This window comes from Eucalyptus grandis, chromosome 4 (genome assembly GCF_016545825.1).
Source record: "Eucalyptus grandis isolate ANBG69807.140 chromosome 4, ASM1654582v1, whole genome shotgun sequence".
Classification (NCBI taxonomy): Eukaryota; Viridiplantae; Streptophyta; class Magnoliopsida; order Myrtales; family Myrtaceae; genus Eucalyptus; species Eucalyptus grandis.
Genome location: NC_052615.1, coordinates 19,140,511 through 19,163,361, shown reverse-complemented (window position 1 = coordinate 19,163,361; position 22,851 = coordinate 19,140,511). Strand labels below are relative to the sequence as shown.

The window sequence follows — 22,851 nt, the reverse complement described above, 5'->3', positions numbered from 1 at the left end:
CAGTGCATTAGCCACCGTGATCGTCATCTTAGATCACAAGCAAGCATAGGACTATGAGGACCCTGATCGATGTGAGCTCGATTCAAACGAGTCCTTCCCATCTCATCTTACGGTGCGTGTGAATTAAGTTTGTATAAATCGATGGTGATCACCATTGGAGAAGTACCAAAGAAGGGCCCACGGCACCTAGTACGCATCATCAATTGTGATTTGCTATTAAAAAATGGTTGGAATCAGCGGTGAAGAGTTTCGGGTTTTAAGTGAAACCCGAAACCTAACCGTTGAAGCAGGTATCCTAATTTTTATAATTTGAAATATTACTAAAAAACTTGGAATCTATTCTATCACAGGTTAAAATATCTACCTAGGTTGCACATGCACTCTTAATTGAATGCTCATAGCGAATCATTGTCTCTATTGAGTGCTATTTGCTAAAATTCACTATTCCAAACTCATTAATACATGTGAAGATTGTAAAATACTAACAAAATAAAGTCTTAATCACGAGCATCGCCCGAAAAAAGTTTAAATTAGTGTGGTTTCATATTACACACTCATTAATGGACAAGTTATGTAACGTCAGAAAGATCGCTGAAGAAGACATAAAATAAAAACACAAAATTTAATCCAAGTTCCATTTAACTCAAACCTAATCTACATTTCCTAAACTTTCGGATCCAAACTAGTTCCCTTTGTTCCTATTCTCAGGTTCCCAATTCTATCTTGGAAACATGCCACCCCCCTAACTGAGATGGAGTTTGGAGCATGATTTTTCGAGAGAAGTTAAAGGATGATATTGGATCGGTTACTTGAATAAATAAGATCACGCAAACAACGGTTCAAAATTGCAAAGATCATATTCAAAATGGAGAAAAGATATACATGCACTGATAGATTTAATTTATGATTGATTGTGTATTCCAAATTAGCATAACAAATCTAAATACCATTTATTTCGTGTCTCTAATTGCTAGTACCCCACATAAAGATTGGTGGTAGGGGAACAGGGCAATGACAAGTCCGAATCTTGGATCGAAGGTGCTCGAGATATAGCTATTTAATCTAGCATTCTCTCATTTTAAAAGGAAAATATTATTATGTAATACTATATGAGTTAGATGGGTATATGTACAATCTCTCAGAAATTGTTCATAAGATCAACATCACCTATAAAATGGGGAAAAAGGCTAGCCTGGGTTCTACATTGAAATTCATTTGAAACCTGAAATTTATTTTTGTCATAGAGTTTTTTTCATGGTTGGTTCTATCAGAGTTACTCAGATTATTAATTGGATGATTGTAATGAATTATTTTTAACGACTATCACTTTCTACTACAATCCATTGCTTCCCTCAATTTTATATATTAACAAAGTATCTCGAGTCATAAATTGGAGCTTAAATGATAGTTTTAAATTATCGGACACCATAAAAATATCGCGAGGATCACGCTGAAAATATATACTAAGAAAGATACAAAAATTTATTTTAGGTTTGAAGTTCCACATACCACCACTAATTCCACCTACTTAGAACCTGGAACTTATTCATTGAAATATGTTCCTCAATTTTAAATTTATAATTTTTCCTACATACTTTGGAATTTAAACCAGACAAATTTCCATCAGTCCAATTCTTTAGTGTTAGATTCTATTCTGAAATCCTGCAAACCTCTATTGTCGATATATGCCGTCATTAGAAGTTCTATGCATCTATATTTTATATATGGGAATTAAAAATCAAATTAGGTTTAACCAAAAGTTATATGCTTTTTGCTATTCTCCCTCCTCATTAGCCGTCCTTTTCCTCCAACCTGGATTCACTCTCGAATTGCTTAAGGAAAAAAAAAGGACCGAGGGAAACCCTTTCTAGGATGAAGCCGAGTAGGGCCCCACCGACCAGATGCTTTCCAGAGTAAGACTCCTCGTGAGGCAGGGGCCCTGCCCTCTGAGCCGTTCCTGATCTGCCACGCAGATCGCAGTCAGCTCGGCGCCCCCATCTGATCATGCCGTCGCCTAGCTTCCACCTTAACGAAAAGGACACGGCCTCGTTGAAAGCAACTTTGTTTCTCTCTGCAAAGATCAAACTACAAGCGGTAATACCATCTGGAATGCATCGATATCAGTATTAAGAGATTCAAGGTGGGAATGAATGATGGTTAAGATAAGCGTTCTTTTGCTTTTTTGGTGTCGGCTACAGATCGGAGTACCATGATGTCCTTTGAAATTTTAGTGTTTTGCTTAATTACTTTCGTGGATCTCCATGATTCCCAGCAGACCTTATGAGAATGTCTTGGCATGTGTGTGGTGGTGCGAGGGGGCTGTGCGCAGGGAGCGATCTGATGCGGATTGCCGACGCCTTGAATGATGGGGGGTTAAGATGAAGTAGATCTGAACTTGGAGTTGGCTCAGATCAGCACAGGCTGAACCGAGAAAAAGTTTCAAGACGCGTCGCGAAGAGACAGATGATGGAAGTCGTGTGTGGTGCTAGCATTGATTCTTATGTTTGATCTACATCCATGAAAAGGATGGACCAAGTTATTAAGAAAATGGATGAAGGAATTGGTTTTAATTATTTTTCTCCTTTATTTTTATGGTGGATAGGTTTACCATATCAAATTATAACTCCTAATGTTGAAAAGAATGCAATAAATTCGATCCATATGTGCATACACTACATACATAGGTCGTTGGTAGCTACAGAAGGAGCATATTAAAATTGCTAATACAAATAGAGTGGGTTTATGCAGTATTGCCAACTGGAGTTGCTAAATTTGTATTGTATTCTTCCATCTTCAACGCTAGTAGTTTAAAGTCCATATCATACTATTTTTTTGGTGAAAAAAAGGTCCCATCTTCTATAGTATGAGCCATACCCTTTTGAATCTAGGCCAGTAAAAGGAGGAAACAAGAAACCCCCAAAACCTACAATCATACATGTCACTCTGTAAAGGGTGGGAGAAGAAAGTTGCATCCTGAGGTTTTTGGACGGTGGAGGATGCCCCACCAAGTGGGGCCCAACGGCCATGATTTGGCCCATTAACCTTGATTTTCAATTGATTCATTGATGTCCTTGTCCAGTGCCCAATGTCAGACAACCTGGTCTAGATGGTTTGTTATGTATGTCTGTTTTTTTTTAACAGCTTTAAGCTTTAAACTTTCTGGGAGGGACCCATAAAAGATTGAATAATTTGGAAACTGATTTGACAGATAAGCGCTAATGGGTCCCAGGAATCTAAAAGTTAGATAACATGCTTCAGATACTCCCTTTGAATACAAATGCTTGTCCAATTTGCCCAATCTCTATCTTCTAGTTTGCTTTGCATTCACTAGCCGATCAAATTAGACTAAACCCCAATAAGGAACTTCTCTTCATGGCCCCCCAAATACGAAGGAAAGAAAGCAACATCTCTAGACATTGAGAAATCATCACCTAAAAGAACGATTGGACCTCAGAAAATGAATCGTATCGACTTTGGTGGGACGCATCGACGGGTTTCTCAGGAGTTAGAATCGGACGAGCTGAGCATGCTAACCGTGGTACGTTTTCCCTAGCGATGGATTCCTTTTGTGCTGTCTTTGAGCGACTCGAGAAGTGCGAAAATGAGTTTGGTTCCCCGAGTGGGTTAAAGAGATCCTTGTACCGGGAGGTTTCGGCTTTTTGACTAATGACGCTGCGCGGCCTGGATATTTCACGACAAGCGCTATTGAGCCATTGATTTCAAACTCCAAAGGGGAGTGCAAAGAACGGACAACCCCGAGTAACTGTAAAAGCTAATCAATCAATTGCTAACTTCTAAACCGGCCATGCCGAGGCTGGCCCAGACAACCTGCTTTGTCTGTGGCCATTTGCTTTCCTAACTAGTGAGAGAGCGCGCACCGTGCAAATATCTTTTTCCTTTTGCGCTCTGATTGGGCCAACTTCCCTGGACCAGTGCCCGTTGAGAGCTGGTCATAGAAAATTGTGGGCCTTCCGATAACCAAATTGTACACCAAAGCTGCCCATCCGAAGATTCGACTATCAGAAAAGACCTTTGCCGCTTTGTTGTTCTTCGTGCTTTATCAATCAGTGCCCACAGATGCTTCTAGAGTTTCAATCCAAAGCGAGCAGATCCTTACTTGATGATGCAGAGAGAGAGAGAGAGAGAGAGAGAGAGAGAGAGAGAGGTCATATGGTACTTAACATATGACTTCTTTTGAAAGAGATCACTAATAGGCGCTGCATAAGAATTCTAGTTTCTATACCTGAAATTGCTAAAGAAAGATGACTATTATTTTCTAATCCGTAGAGGAACTGATGAGAACTTAAATCATACATCAATCGGAACAGGGGTTTTAAAAAAGATTAGGACCACAGAGTGTAAATATTCCCTATATTGAAGAGCACATAATCCTAGAAGAGACGACTACAAAGATTCTCGCCACTATCTCCTATTGTCAATGAAGCCTCCAGACTTTGCGGCTGGCCAGAACATTTTCACTAAAATCAAACATGGGATGACGGCCAATGAAGAAGAAAAACATTGCAGATGCAGGCATCACTCAGCGGACAAGCTTCCTCAATACAGCTTCAGCACGACGCTCGAACTTGGGCATCGTCCAGTCATGCTGCACTATGTCAAGGCCGTCTTTCTCAGCACCCAGGCTCTGAAACAAAGCAACAAAAAGGGCCAGATATAAGCAAGTTCATCACGGATGTTAATGGATGGGCAAAAGTCTCATTTCCAAGTAGGTAAAATTACACTTTGCTACACTATAACCATCATTAAAGTTTTGCACAACTTTTGGAAATTTCACTTTAAATCTTGAAGTGGACACTACTAATATCTATATCTGCCAAAAGCAAGTATGCAAATCAATATTCTTCTCCACCCAAAAAAAAAAAAAAGGATGTGACTCGGCCGCAAAAGAAAAGACCAGGTGTAAAAGGAAAACAAATTTACAGAAATTCAGAAAAGACAAGACAACATCATGAGATGTGAGAGTTAGGCTATGATTGGCAGCCAAGGGGGAAAGACAATAATTGAAAATTTTGAATTTCCTTCCCAACCGTTACAAAATTTTTAAAGTTATCCAATTTTCCACACCCACCCTCTACTTCCTTCCCCCCTCTGTCCCAAATAAAGCATCAGTTATCACAGAGGAAATGAATGAGGAGTTGGCCAAATACCCCACTAAATACTCCATGAATAAGGAGTCAAAGTAATACCATTGACAAGTGATAACAACAATTATATCAGCACATCAAACAATGAATAGCTATTGTTAAAGCAGATGCCAGTCAACACAAAACTTGCAGCTTCTCAGCTCGAATGGATGAAAACAGAAATCTAGCCGAACCACCATAGAGGCTGATGGATAAGCTGTCCAAGTCAGAGAACGATGTGAAATGAAAATAAATTTTATGACTGGGAAAACAATTTCACCACAAAAGATGTAAAGCATAAGGGGATCACATTCACTGTCAAGGACACTGACAAAGTAGACAACAATTAGAAAGGAAAAAGGCAGAGAATAGCAGTGGCACACATCCAAAAATAATGTTCAACAAAGAAGCAAGAAAGCGCGTTTGGGTAATTACTTTGGTTGGGTGAAGCCAAAGCCAGTCATCTGCATCATCCGCTGTGTGTCATCAGTAGCTGCAACAAAAGCATCACATCGGCATATTTGAGAGTGTTATTATTAGAACCCAAAACATTGTCCAAGAAGAATGTCATTAAACTAATGCTAACCATTTTCTTCTCCCAAAATGATACTAAATAGACCTCTTAGCCCAAAAAGGTTGAGAAAGTACCTGATAGAAAGAAACAGAATTATTCGAATACATGACAAATGAGACAAATTATTTAAATTGATAAAAAAAAATAAACATACCACGAGCGACTGCTCACATAGCTAACATCAACGGTACTTAAATCAATCCCATTTTGCAACATTGCCCTAAACCTTTGAGTGAGTGGAAAGGGAATTTTGGCTGGGGAAAAGAAGAACGATTCAGTCATTTATTGCATAGTAATATCAGTCTGTACAGAATGCATATCCATATGCATAGAACAGTATGAAGAACAATTAGCACAGATAGTAGATCCCATCTAGGTAATTGCTATATTCAAAGCTAAGGGAAAAGAAAGGACCTGCTACAAAACCGGAGAAGAAAAAGTTGACCCAGGCAAAAGTCAGAGTCTGGATAAAACAGGCGCACCCATTAGACAACTCATCTGGTTACAGGAACCAAACCCAAAATCAGAGCAGTAACTTGCAATACCTGGGGTATGATCATGGACAGGTTCTTCTTCATCATATCCATAGCCATATTCGGATCGGAAAACATTTGAGCTTGAGCATTCGGAGCCTGGCCCTTTGGCACATATAGCAGTCCATTCTCCTGCCCCACCAAAGAAACAAATGCAATAGCCACAAGCCAAATTAGCTAAATGCAGCAAACCAAAAACATCGCTCAACCTCATGTCAATAACGGGCGATTCGAATGTACAAAAAAATCTAGTCGTCGCTGTTATGGCCATCAAATATCATCATCAACCATACAAATCTACTCAAATTCGATGGCGCAGCATTCGTAGAGACAAACCCATGAGCCAATCACTTTACCAACTTCGAATTAGGATCTTCAAAATCATTTTTTTACCCATCAAACACGAAGCCAGCCCAGCCCGTTCAGTGCAAGGGGATTAAATGCGTAATGCAGAGAAAGAATTTATAACTCCCCAACGCCCGAGCACAAGCCAATCTCGGAGAAGCTAAATTTGCTCGAATTGAACATTCTCGGGCGCGATCTAGGCACAAGAAATGGCACCCACAAGACACAGTTCAGCCAAACAAGCCTAACCTCGTTGCTGTAGTAGAGCCTCCGGGCGCGGAACGACTTGGGCGGGATGAAATTAGCGGCGGCGCGCAGGTTCCGAGCCCTAACGATTACCTGCCTACAAGAGATCGCAACCGTGCGGGGGAAAACCCACCCGAAAATCAGAACGACCCAGTTGAATTCAGGTCCTAAAGGCTACAAATTCAGCGGAAAACTGATGGGAAACGAGAGGGAGGGGACGGACCCTTCCTTGACGAGCTTGGCGTCGGGGATTTGGGCGGAGCGCATGAGCTTGGAGACGAAGTAGCGGAGCACGCCGATGAGCACCATCACCACCGAGAGAGGGATCAGCACCCAGTCCCTGATCGCCGTGTCCAGCACCAGATCCTCCGCCATCGCTCCTCTTTCTCTCTCTCTAGACTTTCTCTCTCCTCGGTTTGCGTTGCGACTTACTGAGCGATGCAAAGAACGAAGGAAGGACGGAGGAAGAAGAAGAGAGGCAAACAGATCTGGGCTCGGATTCGGGTCGGGCCGGCCCACGATTGGCCAAAGCTCGGAAATTTCTTTGGTCCAAGCCCTATCCTCATCGATCCAAAGGATGACTGTTTTGGGCCAGGAAAAAGCACTTGTTTTAAATGAGGGGAATACCTAAAAAAACCCAAAATTGTACGGTGTACAAATATCTTAAATCTTTTTTTATGTCACCACAGTCCCTAAACTTGTCCATTGTGATATAATTATCTTCAATTTTGTTGTATCACGAAAAAATCCGTACTTTGACAAATATATCTAGTATGGAACTAAAATGGAGAGTATATATTTCACATTGCTATAAGTTTGAGGGTATTTTATGATAATTTTTTTTTGGGTATTTGTGTAACAATGGACAAGTCTAAGATTTTTAGTGATAAAAAAAAAAAAAATTCAGGACATTTATTTTATAGTGAGTATAGTTTGAGATTCTTTGTAATATTAATCTTTTAATAACAATGGTCTCTCTCCCTTTTGTTCTTGTTAGAATAACAAGGGACTCATTGACGATAACACATTATAATTATTTAAGGCACGTCAAAGCATGTTGAATTTTTGGAGCTTATTCTTCTTTTAGTGTGTCATTACAAGACAATGATTTTCGAGTTACGATAAGTACTTACTTTGTCGAATACCCTAAGTGCCTTTTTTCGATGGCATCTTGATTGTTCGAGAATTGGCTTTCACACAAAAACTGAATTATTTGGCGTAGGCTGTTTGCTTCGGCTAGATGGTTGATTCTCTCATTTAATTTCTTTTCTCAACCCCATTGACATGTTGAGCACCGTGATTAGATCTAACTCCATGCTGGGCAAGGTTTTGTAATAAGGTCTTGGACCATCATGCCAGTTGATAAGTTTATCATCAATGCACCTATTATGAATACGCTATTTCAATTGATGATTTTTTCAAGGTTCTATAGTTGAAAGGAGATGCAGATCTGTTTTTTTACCAAAAAAGGAGATGCAGATCTGTTTTTTTACCAAAAAAGGAGATGCAGATCTGTTGCTTGTAGTTTCATGCAATGTAAAGGAAAAATTTCATGAGTATAGAATGTTCGAAGGCAAAGGAGTGCTCTGCAGTCTGCAGCTTTAGCACAGAGAAGGGGAGATCCCTAGCTTGTCACTAATGCATGGTGAAGTTGCTTCATTCTTTTCTCATAGAATCACCCTCAGCTCCATATTCAATCATTTATCAGATTCCTTAACCTTTTTTTAGCTATTTATGCATTCGCATCATCTTTCTCCAATTGAAAATGGGTTTACTGGTATTCCCTCTATCTGCCATGCTATGCTGCAGAGAAATTATTTCAAGCACCCATCCATGCATCCCTCAACCAAGTCATTTCCATGGCATTCACATTCATAGTGATCCTCCCACAACGTCTAATAGCTTTATTCTTAGTTATCATCTACCCCGATCTTTGCATAAACCATGGATTTTGAGGAGGAACGACTCACGCTTAAAGCCATTAACCGCTACCAATTCACCGTCGTCAGGAGAGGGTCACCAGGCTCTTGAAGCTGTCCTCAAGCTTTATGAGGCAATACAGAACAAAAATCTCCGGGAGTTATCGGATATTCTTGGAGACGAATGCCGTTGTGTCTCCAACTTCATCCCCTTTTTCTGGGCATTCCAGGGGAAAAAGGTAAATTCAAAGCTTGGTATTGAGATGCACATAAACATATACTTCAAAGTTCATGGCTGTATTTAATCATCTCCTTCAGTTCATAACAAGAACTAATGCCCATTTCTAGTTTCCGTTGCATTGAAATGACAAATCTGTGTGTTAGAAATGGCACTTGTTCTATATTGGGTTCTCAGTATGAGATGTTCGCATTATTCATATTTTGTTGCAGCAAGTTCTGGCATTTTTCTCTTATCTTATCAACGCCTTGGGGAACAACATCGAGATCGTGGTGAAACCAACAATGCATGATGGAATGACCGTCAGCGTCTCGTGGAAGCTAGGTACCCTCAATTGAGTGTTTCCAGTTGAGATTCTTGCCTTCAAATATGAAATGTGATCTCATATCTTGCTTCATGAACATATAAGCAGAATGGAACAAGAAAACTATGCCTTTAGGAAAAGGTTTCAGCTTCCATATATGCCAGATATACCAAGGAAAAGTGCTAATAAGGTGAGAAGCTGGAAGAAAGTCATGACTAATTTCAGTGTCACGTTTTCTTTTTTTAATTTATACTTTTCTTATAACGTTTATTATTTTTGGTAATTTTTTAGGAATGTTGAGATGATCATGGAATCATTTCCTCACATGGATATCTTCAGATTGGTATGAGTTCTACAAGTTATGTCTTTGCACATGCATATGTAATATCTTAATCTCAGTTTTGCTTTTCTGATTGCTTCTTTCCCTTGTTTTCTTGCAGAGGATGCTGGGATTTCTGATGAGCACGTCAGAGAAGATGAGTTCCTGCATACCTATAGAGAGAAAATCAAAGAGGACTGGGTTCCTTATTTTGCTTGCTCTGCTTTCTTTGGCAGCAATTTTTGTATTGCTTCTGAAGATCAAGTTTTAGTAGACGAGGCAAAAATAAGAGAGAAACTCAAATTTTCTGTCTTTCTTTTTCATTTTACTTTTCCAATGTATAAGAAGGAACTGTTGCGTCAAATTTCCGGGGCACAAGGGACAATAATGAAATCCTAACTACTTTATGCATAGTTCTCTCTTTTTCTACAACCTTATTAAAGTTTAAAGATTGCTATAGTAAGCTTCTTAATAGGCAAAAAGTTGGGACAAATGACAAATTGAAATCTTAAAGAAACACTCATTAACAAAATTTGTCCATGCACATAATAGAAGGACCCCATTGTAATGTAATTGGAAATTTCAAGAATCCAAGAAACTCTAGCGATGTCGACAATGAATAATAAATAAAAGTTTAGAGATAATTTATGTCATAATCAATAGAAAATCACTACGACTGCGCCTTAATAAGGCGCTTTTGGTGTGAGAGTTGATGTTGAGATAACTCATTTTTTTTTTACCCGGTGAAAGAGAACGTTAGAATCATTTAATCATTTTTTCTTCCATTAGGGGATTATCAGTGATGTTTAATGATGACCTTCCCTTTGATTATTGGACCCTCCCAACTCCCTTGGAGGCTTTGAGTTGGGTCAACAATCATGGGCAAAGCACCTCTATGTATACAGCTGGCATCTCTTGCCCTTGTATTAAAATCCAGTTGAGGAATATTATCTGCTATTCTAGGATCTTACCATGGAGTTCTCCAATCTTTTAAGTGGAGAATGGAAAGAGAAATTTCTTTCAATACCAAAGCTATAATTTGAAATAAGTGTATTAGAAATACAAAAATATATATAAGTACCATTCAACTTTGGAATCTTCTCAACCCCTTTAGTTGGACTTTTCCAAGGGGCTTTGGGCCCAAAAGCCCATTGGAGAAATTTTTGTGTTTGGCAAAATTTTTGAATGCTCTTTTGCGAAATGTGAGCATTCCAAATGCTGAAAGTTGAATGCTAGGGTGAGGCTGCTTTGGGCATTGGACATTTGGGAAATGCAAAATTTCACCGCGACACTGTTCATTTCTCTTCCCCCTTCGTCTTCTTCTTCTCGGCCATCTTCTTCCCTGTTCATCTTCGTCTTCCCTGCCCATCAGGCTTCTCCGGCAGCCACCACCATCACCTGAGGGTTGCGCGTCCCTGGTGACCACCGCCTGGGGTGGCGCGACCCGCAACTCAGGTGGCGTCACCTAGTGCATGTGAACCAGGCGACGCCGCCTGAGGTCGTGTGAACCCAGGCGATGCCGCTTGAGTCCGCGCGATCTCAAGCCGCCAGATCTGGCCTCTACGACCTTAGGCAACTGAGGTCGTGACTCGCCTAAGGTCGCACCTCTAGGTGACGCCGTTGTCGCCTGGGGTCATGCCTCCAGGCAGCGATGGCGTCACCTCAGGCGGCCAGATTTGGCCGCTGGCCACCGGATTTGGATTTTCAGATTTAAAAAAAAAAATAAAAGTAAAAGCCATATTTGAGACTACAATTTATCAAACGGGATAACATTTCGAAAAACTCCTTTACCTCAAAGGTATTTGCATTCTCCCAAGGTATTTCCTCAAAGCTGAACCAAACGGGCCCTCATTGTGCAATTAAGCCATAAGATTTATGAGCACTAGCAATGGACACCACCATTTTGATTTTTTTTTTCTCTCTCCTACTGTGATAATAGCATTGCAACTCAACATGTCAAGCAACTGCCCGCACCAACGTTTTGATAGCTCCGTCTTTCTCTCTTCCCATCGGAATTAACAACTTTCGGTTTACATAATTACCATGAGACTTTACAAAGGGCTATTGATGGCTTAATTGACAGGCTAACCAATAACCGAAATTTTGATGGCTCCAGATAAAGATTTTTATTTTCGCCGTAAATTAAAAAGGTTGGAGATTGAGTGGATGCATCCATCCTCTCTTGATTTTAGTTGATTAGATAGCCGAACTCATTATTAAATGAAGGCACTTGATGATGGTTGTTACTAAAGGGATGTGGCTCACAAAATTGGTAGAGACTAAACTCTCTTATCTATGGGCCAACAAACCAGAAGATTCTTATTCTTAGACAGATGATATGAACCAATCAATGTGCCAATGTAATTTGACCTCCGTAACATGTTTTTCATACATTCGACTTTAGAATTGATGCTTACAACTTCAATTCATGCCATGTAGAACTTATGATTTAATGAGAGCCATGTTGGTGGGCTATTGTGCTAGCTTCCCTCCAGATAGTCAGCTAATTAGGGTCGTGCCCTCGAATTGTCAACCAAACAAATGGAAAATTGCAACTAGCATGCCAAGATGACTTTAGGGATAAGAAAATTAGAATTCTCTAAACTTGTTACAAAAGTGCAATCGAATCATAAAACTTTTAAAAAGTGCAATCACATCCTAAAATTTTTAAAAGCACAATAAAGTTCTAAAACTTATCAAATTGATTAAATCAAGTCATTTTGTTGATAGTATTTTTCGAAAATTTTAAGATTTGATTGTACTTTCGTGATAAGTTTTAAGACTTAACTGTTTTTTTTTTTTTTAAATTTTAGGACTTAATTGAATTTTATTGATGAGTTTTAAGATTTCTAATACACTTATCTCATGATTTTATTTTGATCAACCTCTATCATCCCATTAAAAAACTGTTTCTTATATTCAAAGTGCTAATTAACATGAATCCAAAAATTAAAGCTTCGTCTTTTATTTGGCAAAATGGCTATTTTGAGCTTGCTAGGAGTTTCATTCCCAATTGTTCATGGTGGCCCATTTGATTGAATCTTTGGTAATTACAAAGCACTCACGTGCCGATGATTCCTTGAGAAACATGCGTAGGAGCTGTCTTGTGCATTGAATAGAGCACCACCAAAACCCACGACGTTACAAAAATGTCGTTGCATGTGACATGATAATCCCAAGGAACATGACAGGATAATTGTTTGTCTCGTGAACGAATAACACAAGTCACTAGTACACCTTGGAAAATTAATTATTGATAGGAAGAAAAGGTTCTTTTCCAAATGGAAAATCGCAAATCACATGGAAATATTATTAGTCGTTCGTATTTACATATTTATTTTTTAAAATGGAAAAGTGATTGATCACAAGTGAAAATATTTCGTAAAATAATTATTCGTCAACTTCTCCTGTCACGATTGACTAAATCACATGGGGAATTTACTAATTATAATGATAGCATGAAAGTTATTTTTTCCCAAGAAAAGTCATGAATCGCATGAAAAATAACTAATTATGGATAGGTTCATACTTCTCAATGAAAAGTCATTAACCATAGTGAAAATTATTGATTATAGTTGCTTGATGTATTATCCCTAATTATTCTATACGAAAATTATGAAGTACATGGAGAAAAATGAAAAAAAAAATTATTAAGAAGCTTATTTTTTAATTGTGAAATTACTATACTTCATAAGTCAAATTAACTTTCTCATAACTACAAGTACTAAAACGCAGGCGAAATGTGACATACTATATTTTCGTACTTATTTTCTGAGTCTAAGGTTCTTAATGACAAATATAGCTACTTATTATAGCAGATTACTTGGTTAATGTGTATGTTTCTTTGTGAAAAATAACTTTTAGGCTTTGATTGGAAGCATTACTTGTTAATTGAAGACACTTCTCATGAAAACTGGTCAATAACATGAAATTTTTTTACCAGTATATTATAATTACCAAATCCTTGTGTCTAATAGATACATAATTCCTTCTTAGTATAAAAGTTAACAACAGTGAATATTACGTAAAAGATGCTTATAATGTCACAATGAAATTGCTAAAATTGAAAAATTAAATTACTTTGGCACAGCTAAAAAGTACTCGACACACTTATTTATTCATAATTATTTTTCTAAATTACAAGTTTCCTAATGACACAGATAAGCTGCCTATTCAATCAAATCACATGGTTAATGCCTTTTGAACAAATCTGTACATACCAAAATCGCGAGATCTGCAAAGAGGTAAAGAAAAAGTCATTTCAGCAGTGACGGGAACGTAGAAAAGAAAAGGAAAAGACAAAAGACAAAACAGCCTGAGGTGGGAAAACAAAAGAGAAAATACCAAAAAGCAAGAAGTAAAGAAGAAGGAGAGGACGCAGGGGGAGGAAGAGGTCAAAGCAGGGGAAGGAAAAACAAAATGATGAGCGAAATCCAAGGCGAAACCCCGGTGGCTTTGGTTCGTGCGCGGATGTGCGCGTGCCTCCCCTCTCCATTCTTGGCCTGACTGAGTGACCCTCACGATCTCCTCCCCCTCTCTCTCTCTCTCTCCTCTGTCTCTCTCTGTCCTGTCTCTCTGTTTTTTTTTTTTTCTCTGTTTTTCTCTCTCTCTGCGAGCTCATTCATGCACAATTTCGCATCACCACATGACCGTTTCCGCCTTGGAACATCCCTAAACAGCAGCCCTCCTCTTTCTCTCTCTCCCTCTCGTCCCTCCGTTCTTCCTTTCCTCTGCTCCCTTTCTCTCTCCTCTGCGTTTGCGTTCTTGGGTTCTCTTTAACTGGTCTGCATTTGCCTTTCTTGGATTCTTTGACCCAAGTCCCTCTTTTTCATCTTTCCCTTTTTTTTTTCCTCCGCCTCTCTCTGCTTTTGATTTCATCGGGGGCGTCCTTCTTGTTCTTCTTCTTGGTCTGTTTCTCTCTCTCTTCTTTTCGTTCGCAAAAGCAAGGATCTTGCTGGGTTCTCGCTGTGTTTTTCCCTCAATTACTTCGAACCCTTTTCCTTGTGTTTCTCGATTTGGTAAGTGAGCGGGGTTGGTTTTATCCTGCGCGCGTCGTTTGGACGTTGCTTTTGTTCTTGTGTTTTGGATGTGCTGTTGATGTCTTTGGCCGTTGGAGTGGCTTCAAGTTCCAAGAACATGGGATTTGAGGAGAAGAGCAGCAGGTCCAAAGGAAAGTACAGAGGTGAAGACGCCTCCGAATGAAGAGGTGGACGAATTGCATGGGGAGAAGATTCACAGGACCATGAGCGAGAGCTCCGTATGCGCCACCGAGGATGATGAGGAAGAGGACGTGAAGAAGATTGACTTGGGTCCTCAGGTCACTCTCAAGGAACAGTTTGAAAAGGATAAGGTTTGCAGAAAGAGAAAAAAAGAAAGATCACTTTTTAGGCCTGTGTTGAAAGTTGCTGGGGTGTGAGTTTTGTGGGTTTTTGATGTTGATTTTTGAGAATGGAATGCAGGATGATGAAAGCTTGAGGAGGTGGAAGGAACAGCTTCTTGGAAGCGTGGACTTTGATTCTGTTGGAGGTAATTTTTTCATCACCCAAAGAAAAAAAAAGTGTACAAACTATTTCCTGATTTGCTGGCACAAGGGATGTGAAAATGAACTAGGATAGGGTCATCTACAATCAACAAAGTTTGGCAGAACTGAACAGTTGGCTTATGAAGTTTGAAATTTTCTTAAAGATAAAAAGGAAAAAAAGTTCCAAAACATTGTTTGTCCAAGATTGCTGATCAATGGAGCGCATGGATGGGTGCAATTTTGGTTAATGTGGTTGAAAGTAAGCAGATCTGTAAGCTAGTTTCATTTGCCATAGTAGACAATAAGGTTTTATTTCAAACTTGTTTATGATTGGAATTACAGGTTGCAACTTACAAATGTTTGTACTCTGATCATACCAGAGACTTTATATAGAAAAAAAGCGCAACAACATAAAATGATTCATACAGCTGACCAAACTTAGTGGGATGAGGCTTAGTTGTTTTTCTTTCTTAAGGTTATTTTGGTTAGATAATTTTGTAGGTGTCTCCTTTTTAGGATCTCCGTAGGTATGTGTGAATGCTTCAAAAGGTGCAAATATACTAGCTAAAATCTCTCTAAAATTAAGCTTGCCAAGTTCATAAGATGGCTGAGATTTCTGTCTCGAGAAAGGGTGAGATCTAAAATCTGGTTCCTGTATGAGGTAAGGTGATCAGTCTATAAGGAAGTTTATCTTATGAATCGTTTAGTCTCAATGTGAGAGGTCTTTGATTGAGAAAGCAGACTAAGTATGTGCATGAGAGCTGACGAAAAAGAATGAAAAAGAAAATCTCTTTTAAAGTAGCTTTCAAAGCGAACTTGGTTGTTGCAGTGCAGAGCCTTGTGTTTTGGCTTTCTGTTTTTTGTAATTTTAAGTGAATGCGTAAATTTCCCTCAAGTTCCAATTTGCTATCGATGCCATCACTGAGATTCCAATTTCCCTCAAGTGTTGTTTCAGAAAATGAAATCAAGTTTGAGATGAATGCCCTGTTAACATTCTCTTGATGTCCTTAGCAAATTGAATGCTGGCTTTGGAACTGCATATTCCTGGTTGATCCAGAGCTTGAATGATGACTGGATTGAGTAATTGATTGAAAACTCCTTTTTTTTTTCTAATGATGATCCTAATTCCATTTTCACTGATCATTTTCTTTTCATCATTCCTTTGCAATGTAGAAACACTGGAACCAGATGTCAAGATTGTGAGCCTTGCAATAATTTCTCCTGGTAGACCTGATATACTACTGCCAGTTCCTGAGAATGGAAAGCCCAAAGGCTTGTGGTTTACTTTGAAAGAAGGCAGCCGTTATAGGCTCAAGTTCACCTTCCAGGTCAGCAACAACATCGTGTCGGGTCTCAAATACAGCAACACAGTATGGAAAACTGGTGTTAAAGGTAGCAGCAAGCCCCTCTTTTCTCAACCTTGCAATTTCATGGTTTGTAAATTAAGCTCTGTTTTCTTCTCACCTTGCATTGTCTAATTTTGCAGTGGACAGCACAAAGGAGATGATCGGAACTTTCAGTCCACAGCAGGAGCCCTACACGCATGAAATGCCTGAAGAGACGACACCGTCTGGCATATTTGCTAGAGGATCGTATTCAGCCAGAAGTAAGGTAAGCTCAGTTACTTCTCCTTTTCCCTCGATATAATGCACCTGCAATGGTAAATGAGTTATGTTAAAAAGATGATGAAAAGTCTTAGATTGTCGGTGCTAAACTCTTAAGTGATGGCATCTTGGTATACACTCTTAGACAAGCTGAAATTTCTGAGACTATAATTCACTTGTGTGGATGACAGCTTGTCAGTTTACTATGTGCAATTCCAAATTTCAATAGTCAACTTGTGCAGCTCCTTCCTGTATCTTGATTGCTAAGTTGCCTTGCATGCATTTTCATAGATCATGATTGATAGATAATCGTGAGGCATTTCTTCTAATTCAAACTTTATGTCTAGGAAAAGAGAATTTAAATGCATATAGGTAATGGAGCTCGAAGAATTGTGCAACAAGTAGTCAACTTGGTTTGTTTAGATATCCAGTCATCAAAAGGAGGCATGAAATTGGCCTTCAACATTTAAAACCTGCTTTTTCTGAATCACTGGTTGACAACAGCCTTGCATTCATATTTGTCACTAAGATCGATCTGTAGGAAAGCAAAATTAGTTGGTTATTAGCTCCAACATTGATGATTTGTGCGAGGTTATCTCTTTCAAAAACTTGATCGCTAGATAGAAAAGTTCGTTGTGATTATCTTCTCACCAATGATTTCCGTGTGTATTGTTTTTACCAATTTCCTTTCTGCTTTTGTTTTTGACCTCTAGTTTGTCGATGATGACAACAAGTGTTATCTCGAGATCAACTACACTTTTGACATCCGAAAAGACTGGAGTTCAACTTCATGAAGCGCTCTCCAACTCTATCAAACATGGCCCTGGTCTTGCTTGTTTCACAGGTTGATGTATCTGATGTATTACCATAGCTGTGTAACTTATCTTCAGTTTCGTCCTGGATGGTCATCTAGACAATTGAGACAAAACATTTGTTCGAAATGTTATTGGCATGAAGAAAATAGGTTTGAAGAAAGAAGCTGCTGTTCGTTATGAGTAATTTGGAAGTGGTGCATCTGAGCATTTTCTCTGTCTCTATCTCTCGCTCTTAATGAGCACTGTGATCATAAGAACTAGTTGTCAAGAGCAATGTATGTTTTTGTCATCTATATCTTGTGGTATCTTTTATCTGATTCTGTGCGCAAGGAAGTGGTGAAGTAAAGGCCTACTCACTACTTGTTCCTTCGCATTGATGGAGTTGCTCAAATTTGTTGGTGATGCGGCTTTTGTGTTTGTCTCCCTTTCTTTCTCCCCCTTTATCCTTTATTTTAGTTGCCATTTAATTATTTGTGTTGGTCGGCGTTTGTAGTTTCTATCCTGTTTACTGCATTCTGGGATTCCGTAATAGATTTAACTCTTGGAAAGGAGATAGTTGTTGATTAGGAGAGAAGACCAGTATGACTTGTATGATGAAACGATCCAGGATGGACGGGAATGAGGATCTTAATATCTGTGTGTGTTCGTGACAGAGAGAGAATATGAGAATCCAAGAAATGAATGTTAAATGTCAAATATGTTTCTGAGGTGAAGTATGCGAGAGCGACGAGAAGGTACACTCTGAAAAATAATAATCTTTCTAGAAGAAAATAAAAGAGGGAATGGCCAATGGCCATGCCTGCCTTTACGGTAATGACAATTCCATTCTTTTTTGTTCTGCTAATACATAGGCCTCGGCAAGTTTTAGAGGTACAAATCAAATCTCGTCCTCATATTTATACAACTTGCAATGTTCAAGGGCCGTGTCGGTTGAGTCTTCTTGAATCTTGTCTGTCTATGACAACAGACCAGGTTCTGCAACCGCTCAGTTCAGAATCAGAGTGGATTACTCTTTTGTTGCGCAGAAAACGATACAACTTTTATACACCCTTAGTCTTTCATGCCTGATCTCAAATTGCATAGAAAACCTTTCAAACTGTACACACCCTTAGTCTTTCATGTCTGGCCTAAGAGTTCAGTAATAGCGACACCATTTTTTTTCTGAAGACTATCAAGGGAAAGAAGATTGTTCGTCTGACCATTCTACCGTGCATCCCTGGCTATATTACAAAGGGAAAATGTCACAAATGGTCCCTATACTATTACCTAATGTGCAATTTGGTCCCTGAACTTTCAATCGGCTCAATTTGGTCCTTGAACTATTGATAAATGTCCAATTTGGTCCCTGAACTTTCAATCGGCTCAATTTGGTCCCTGAACTATTTGATAAATGTCTGATTTGGTCCCTGAACTTTCGATCGGTTCAATTTGGTCCTTGAACTATTGATAAATGTTCAATTTAGTCCTTAGTTCTTGTTTTTCCTTTTTTTAGTTTTTATGTTTTAATTTTTTTTGCTTCTTCTCTCTTCCCTCCGCCGGCTCCGGCGAGGGTCACCCTCGCCGGCGTCGAGCGAGGGCTCCCTCGTAGCTCGGCGAGGAGGCCCGACGCAAGCGAGGGAGCCCCCCGGCGTCGGGCGAGGAGCCCCTTGCGGCGTCGGCGAGGGGCTCCCTCATAGATTTGGCAAGGGAGCCCTCGCCCGATGCCGGCGGGGGCTCCCTTGCAAATCGTAGGGCTCCTCGTCGGATCTACGAGGGAGCCCCTCGCTCGGCGCCGGCGAGCCGCCTTTACTGCGTGCGCGAGGCGGCCCTCGCGGAAAGCCGGCTTCCCTCCACCGGAGCCGGCGAGAGGAAGAAAGAAGAAGCAAAAAAAAAATTTAAAAATTTTAAAAAATAAAAATAAAAAAAAGGAAAAAAGGAAAAACAGTAACTAAGGACTAAATCGAATATTTATCAATAGTTCATGGACCAAATTGAGCCAATTGAAAGTTTAGGGATCAAATTAGACATTTATCAAATAGTTCAGGGACCAAATTGAGCCGTTTGAAAGTTCAGGGATGAAATCGGACATTTATTAATAGTTCAATGACCAAATTGAGCCAATTGAAAGTTCATGGACCAAATTGCACATTAGGTAATAGTATAGAGACCATTTGTGACATTTTCCCTATTACAAAAGCAACCGCACATAACATGCTTTGAGGTCGTTGATTCAACATAAAAAATTGCCGGTTCATCTCACGCGGCAATAAAATGAATAAAGTACCGACCATTTTTTAATTCCTGCACAAAAAAAGAGAGAGGTCCATTTAAGCATTGCTAAGATGAGAAACAATAAATAAAAGAAGCAGGCAAGCCGCTTACTAGGCCTTTGCTTATTGAAGATACGACTGACCTTTTCTTGTCAATATTCTGACTATAAAACTCGCGCATATTTTATCATGTTCAGCTGTCCAGCGAAGAGATCCAAAGACAGTGCAGCTGAAAATTAAGGAACAGGGAGTGGGGAGAGAGAGAGAGAGAGAGAGAGAGAGAGAGAGCATGGAAGGAGAGATTTACAACTTCTTCAAGGTATGCATCACAGCTTTGATGTCTCTGTGCTATTGCTACATAGTGGGCAGGATCATCCCAAAAGGCACTAGAAGGCTGTTACCGATTCTTCCCGTCGTGGCTCTCTTTCTTTATCTTCCTCTCAATCTATCAGCTGTGAATCTTATAGGCCAAACTAGCTTCATCATTTCATGGCTTGGCAACTCCAAGCTCCTCCTCTTTGCCTTTGGCAAAGGGCCTTTATCTTCAGATCCTCCAATCTCTCTTCCACGCTTCTTGGCCATTGCTTGCTTACCCATCAAGATCCAACGGACGCCCCTTAAGAAATCACCACAGAGGACACAGAACACCAAAGATCACACACGCTCACCTCAAAATGGCCATCATAAAGAAAACCCACTTCCTCAAAATCCTGAAAACATTAGACCCAAAACCATCTTGCTGCTGAACTATCCCACAAAAGCTTTGCTTTTTGTGATGCTATTACGTGTATACGACTACGGCGACCATTTCCATCCAAACCTGATCTTGTTAATCTACAGCTGCCACCTATACCTTGCCCTTGATCTGATCTTATCATCCATACAAGCCACAGCTCGAGCAGCCTTTGGGATGGAGCTGGAGCCGCAGTTCCGTGAGCCGTACCTCTCGTCTTCACTTCAAGACTTCTGGGGCAGGCGGTGGAACCTCATGGTCACCAACATCCTGCGAGTGACCATATATGAACCAGTCCACTATGCCGCGTCGGCGGCAATCGGGCGCAAGTGGGCTGCGCTGCCAGCAGTGATGGCCTCCTTCCTGGTATCTGGGCTCATGCACGAGCTGATGTTTTTCTACATGGGACGCGTGAAGCCTACTTGGGAGGTCATGTGGTTTTTCGTGCTCCACGGAGCATGTTTGGTGATCGAGGTGGTGGTGAAGAGGAAGTGTGGCACGAAGTGGCGGTTGCCGAGGGTTTTGACGGGTCTGATGACGGTCACATTCGTGATGGTGACCGCATCTTGGCTGTTTTTTCCACAGCTCCTGAGGGATGGTGTCATCAAGAAGGCGTTGGAAGAGTATGCAGCTGCAGGCGAGTTTCTTAAGGATGTCGGTCGAGCTGTGATGTCTTGGATTTTGTAGAATGTCTTGATGTGACATTTCATGATTCTGATTAATAAGGGCGTTGGGTATGTTACCCAGTAGACATTCTGTGCCTAAATTTGATGGAAGAAAGGGCAGATAAAATTTGAAATAAGGCCTTTCTCGTTCCTTAATGCAAATTTCCGCATCAATTTTCTTTTCTGCTCTGTCATTCCCATCTCTGTTTCAGGCAAAACAAGATGATCTTTATCATTCTCTTCTTCTTTTCTTCATTCTCCACCAGCGGTTGAGGACCCAGTGGTCATAAAATGCAGAAACTAAGGTACTACGCAAATTGTAACGGCTCCGTGGACACAGCAGCACCTACAGTCAAACTCCAGTAGCTTCAAAATGTCTAATGGAGGTTCCCCTAAGATCTTACGATTATCCTATTGCAAGCAGCCCTTCTTTGCCATGAAATCAGCACAGCGATTTGCCTCAAAATCTGCGCTCCGTCTGGTATTGGGTAAAGCTCCTGAAGTTAGTCCTTCATTCCAAAAAGAGCGGTTCCGGATTCTAATTTTACATGTTGTTTTATTAAGAAACCTGTCATGAAGGATTTCTTGCATCAAGTTCATTGTGAATATATGACATTGCAGAGCAAGTCTCAGACCCTCTCTAAGAGCGCACAATTCCACAATCGGGGTCGCCATGGTTCCCCAAAACCCGTAAAAGCCCGAAGCCCAACAGCTGAGAAGATCACCCAAGATGCCCCCCACCTCACACTAGACCGGGGTTCCGAACAACTGATCTGTCCGTGTTCAAAAGTTGAGTTCACTATTGTCTATGGCCTTCTGAATCATTTCATTTAGATTCCATAAGACACCAAATCTCTCTTTCCAGTTATCTATATTAGAATAAGTTATTAGATGGAGATAGACTATACGTGTACATAAGCCTCATATAAACTATGTAGAAAGGCAACACCAGATCATATTTTAGCACATCAAATGTTTGCTATGTATAAGTGATATAGAGACGGGAGTAAGCAACCTGGGACAGAATTAGGCGATCGTTGCTATCCATCAAGAAAAAAGGTGAGTAGAAAAAACAAAGAAAGAAAGGAGAAGGTTCAACTCACCTTATAATGTTCGCAAGACTGGATGGAGACATCGAATTGTAGCCTCAGCAAATTTCTAGCAGTCGAAGATATCTATGTTGCTATCCTTAGGAAATTCTGTTCGTGATACATCGATCTACGTTTTTACTTATCCGCAGCGATGAATGGTTAACTGATTCAAAAACTGTAGCTTGTCAAGGTCCTCGACAACCTGCAGCCCATCGCAATCACAAACACTTTCCGCCTAACAATAATCCGAGACGTCCGACCCTCCCCCTTTTCCAATGTACCCAGTTCTTGAATTTGAGTACCTTCGGGCAACCCCTAAGCAGAAACTTTTTAAGCTTATTTAGTACTCGCGACAGAAAAATTAGAGTCCCTCCACAAATAATCGACTCATTTGCAGACTCCACCCGTATAAGCTAACCTTTCCCAAGGACTCACACCACATGCTAGAAAATGCTTCCAATGAGTCATACAGCCCGGCAAGTTGGATCTCAACTAGCTCTGAGCAATATTCTACTCGGACTGGTTTTGAGCTTCCTCATTTTTGATAGTAT

The 22,851-nt window shown here is 40.1% G+C and overlaps 4 protein-coding genes and 1 pseudogene across 5 annotated transcripts in view; 4 read left to right on the top strand and 1 right to left on the bottom strand.

Annotated features, from left to right (window-relative positions):
- LOC120292534 (disease resistance protein RPV1-like) overlaps nucleotides 1-49 on the top strand; it is a 1,218-nt gene extending 1,169 nt beyond the window's left edge. Inside the window, exon 3 of the mRNA XM_039310779.1 lies at nucleotides 4-49. Coding sequence (XP_039166713.1) covers nucleotides 4-49 — 46 coding nt within the window. The remainder of the gene's footprint in view (nucleotides 1-3) is intronic.
- Nucleotides 50-4,249: 4,200 nt separating this feature from the next.
- On the bottom strand, nucleotides 4,250-7,276 carry LOC120292714 (ER membrane protein complex subunit 3-like). 2 transcript variants are annotated; one of them, XM_039311062.1, is made up of 9 exons: nucleotides 7,066-7,276; nucleotides 6,846-6,939; nucleotides 6,264-6,383; nucleotides 6,133-6,181; nucleotides 5,873-5,972; nucleotides 5,731-5,792; nucleotides 5,580-5,637; nucleotide 5,090; nucleotides 4,541-4,645 (listed from the first exon to the last, which is right to left on the bottom strand). In XM_039311062.1, exons 1-9 carry the CDS (start codon nucleotides 7,215-7,217, stop codon nucleotides 4,541-4,543), a joined length of 741 nt encoding a protein of 246 aa, XP_039166996.1. In that variant the 5' UTR covers nucleotides 7,218-7,276. The 2 variants fall into 2 exon arrangements, with proteins under 2 accessions (XP_039166995.1, XP_039166996.1); XM_039311061.1 differs by lacking the exon at nucleotide 5,090 and having other exon boundaries at nucleotides 4,250-4,645.
- A 1,193-nt stretch (nucleotides 7,277-8,469) lies between these two features.
- Nucleotides 8,470-10,054, top strand: LOC120286029. Its single transcript, XM_039311747.1, has 5 exons — nucleotides 8,470-9,000; nucleotides 9,212-9,323; nucleotides 9,412-9,493; nucleotides 9,595-9,646; nucleotides 9,744-10,054. Exons 1-5 carry the CDS (start codon nucleotides 8,608-8,610, stop codon nucleotides 9,891-9,893), a joined length of 789 nt encoding a protein of 262 aa, XP_039167681.1. The 5' UTR covers nucleotides 8,470-8,607; the 3' UTR covers nucleotides 9,894-10,054.
- A 3,945-nt stretch (nucleotides 10,055-13,999) lies between these two features.
- Nucleotides 14,000-17,967, top strand: LOC104431988 (annotated as a pseudogene).
- Nucleotides 17,968-20,002: 2,035 nt separating this feature from the next.
- LOC104441473 (acyl-CoA--sterol O-acyltransferase 1) lies at nucleotides 20,003-22,224 on the top strand. Its single transcript, XM_039311140.1, has 2 exons — nucleotides 20,003-21,697; nucleotides 21,831-22,224. The coding sequence occupies exon 1, from the start codon at nucleotides 20,101-20,103 to the stop codon at nucleotides 21,229-21,231; it is 1,131 nt and encodes a 376-aa protein (XP_039167074.1). The 5' UTR covers nucleotides 20,003-20,100; the 3' UTR covers nucleotides 21,232-21,697; nucleotides 21,831-22,224.
- Nucleotides 22,225-22,851: the final 627 nt, after the last annotated feature.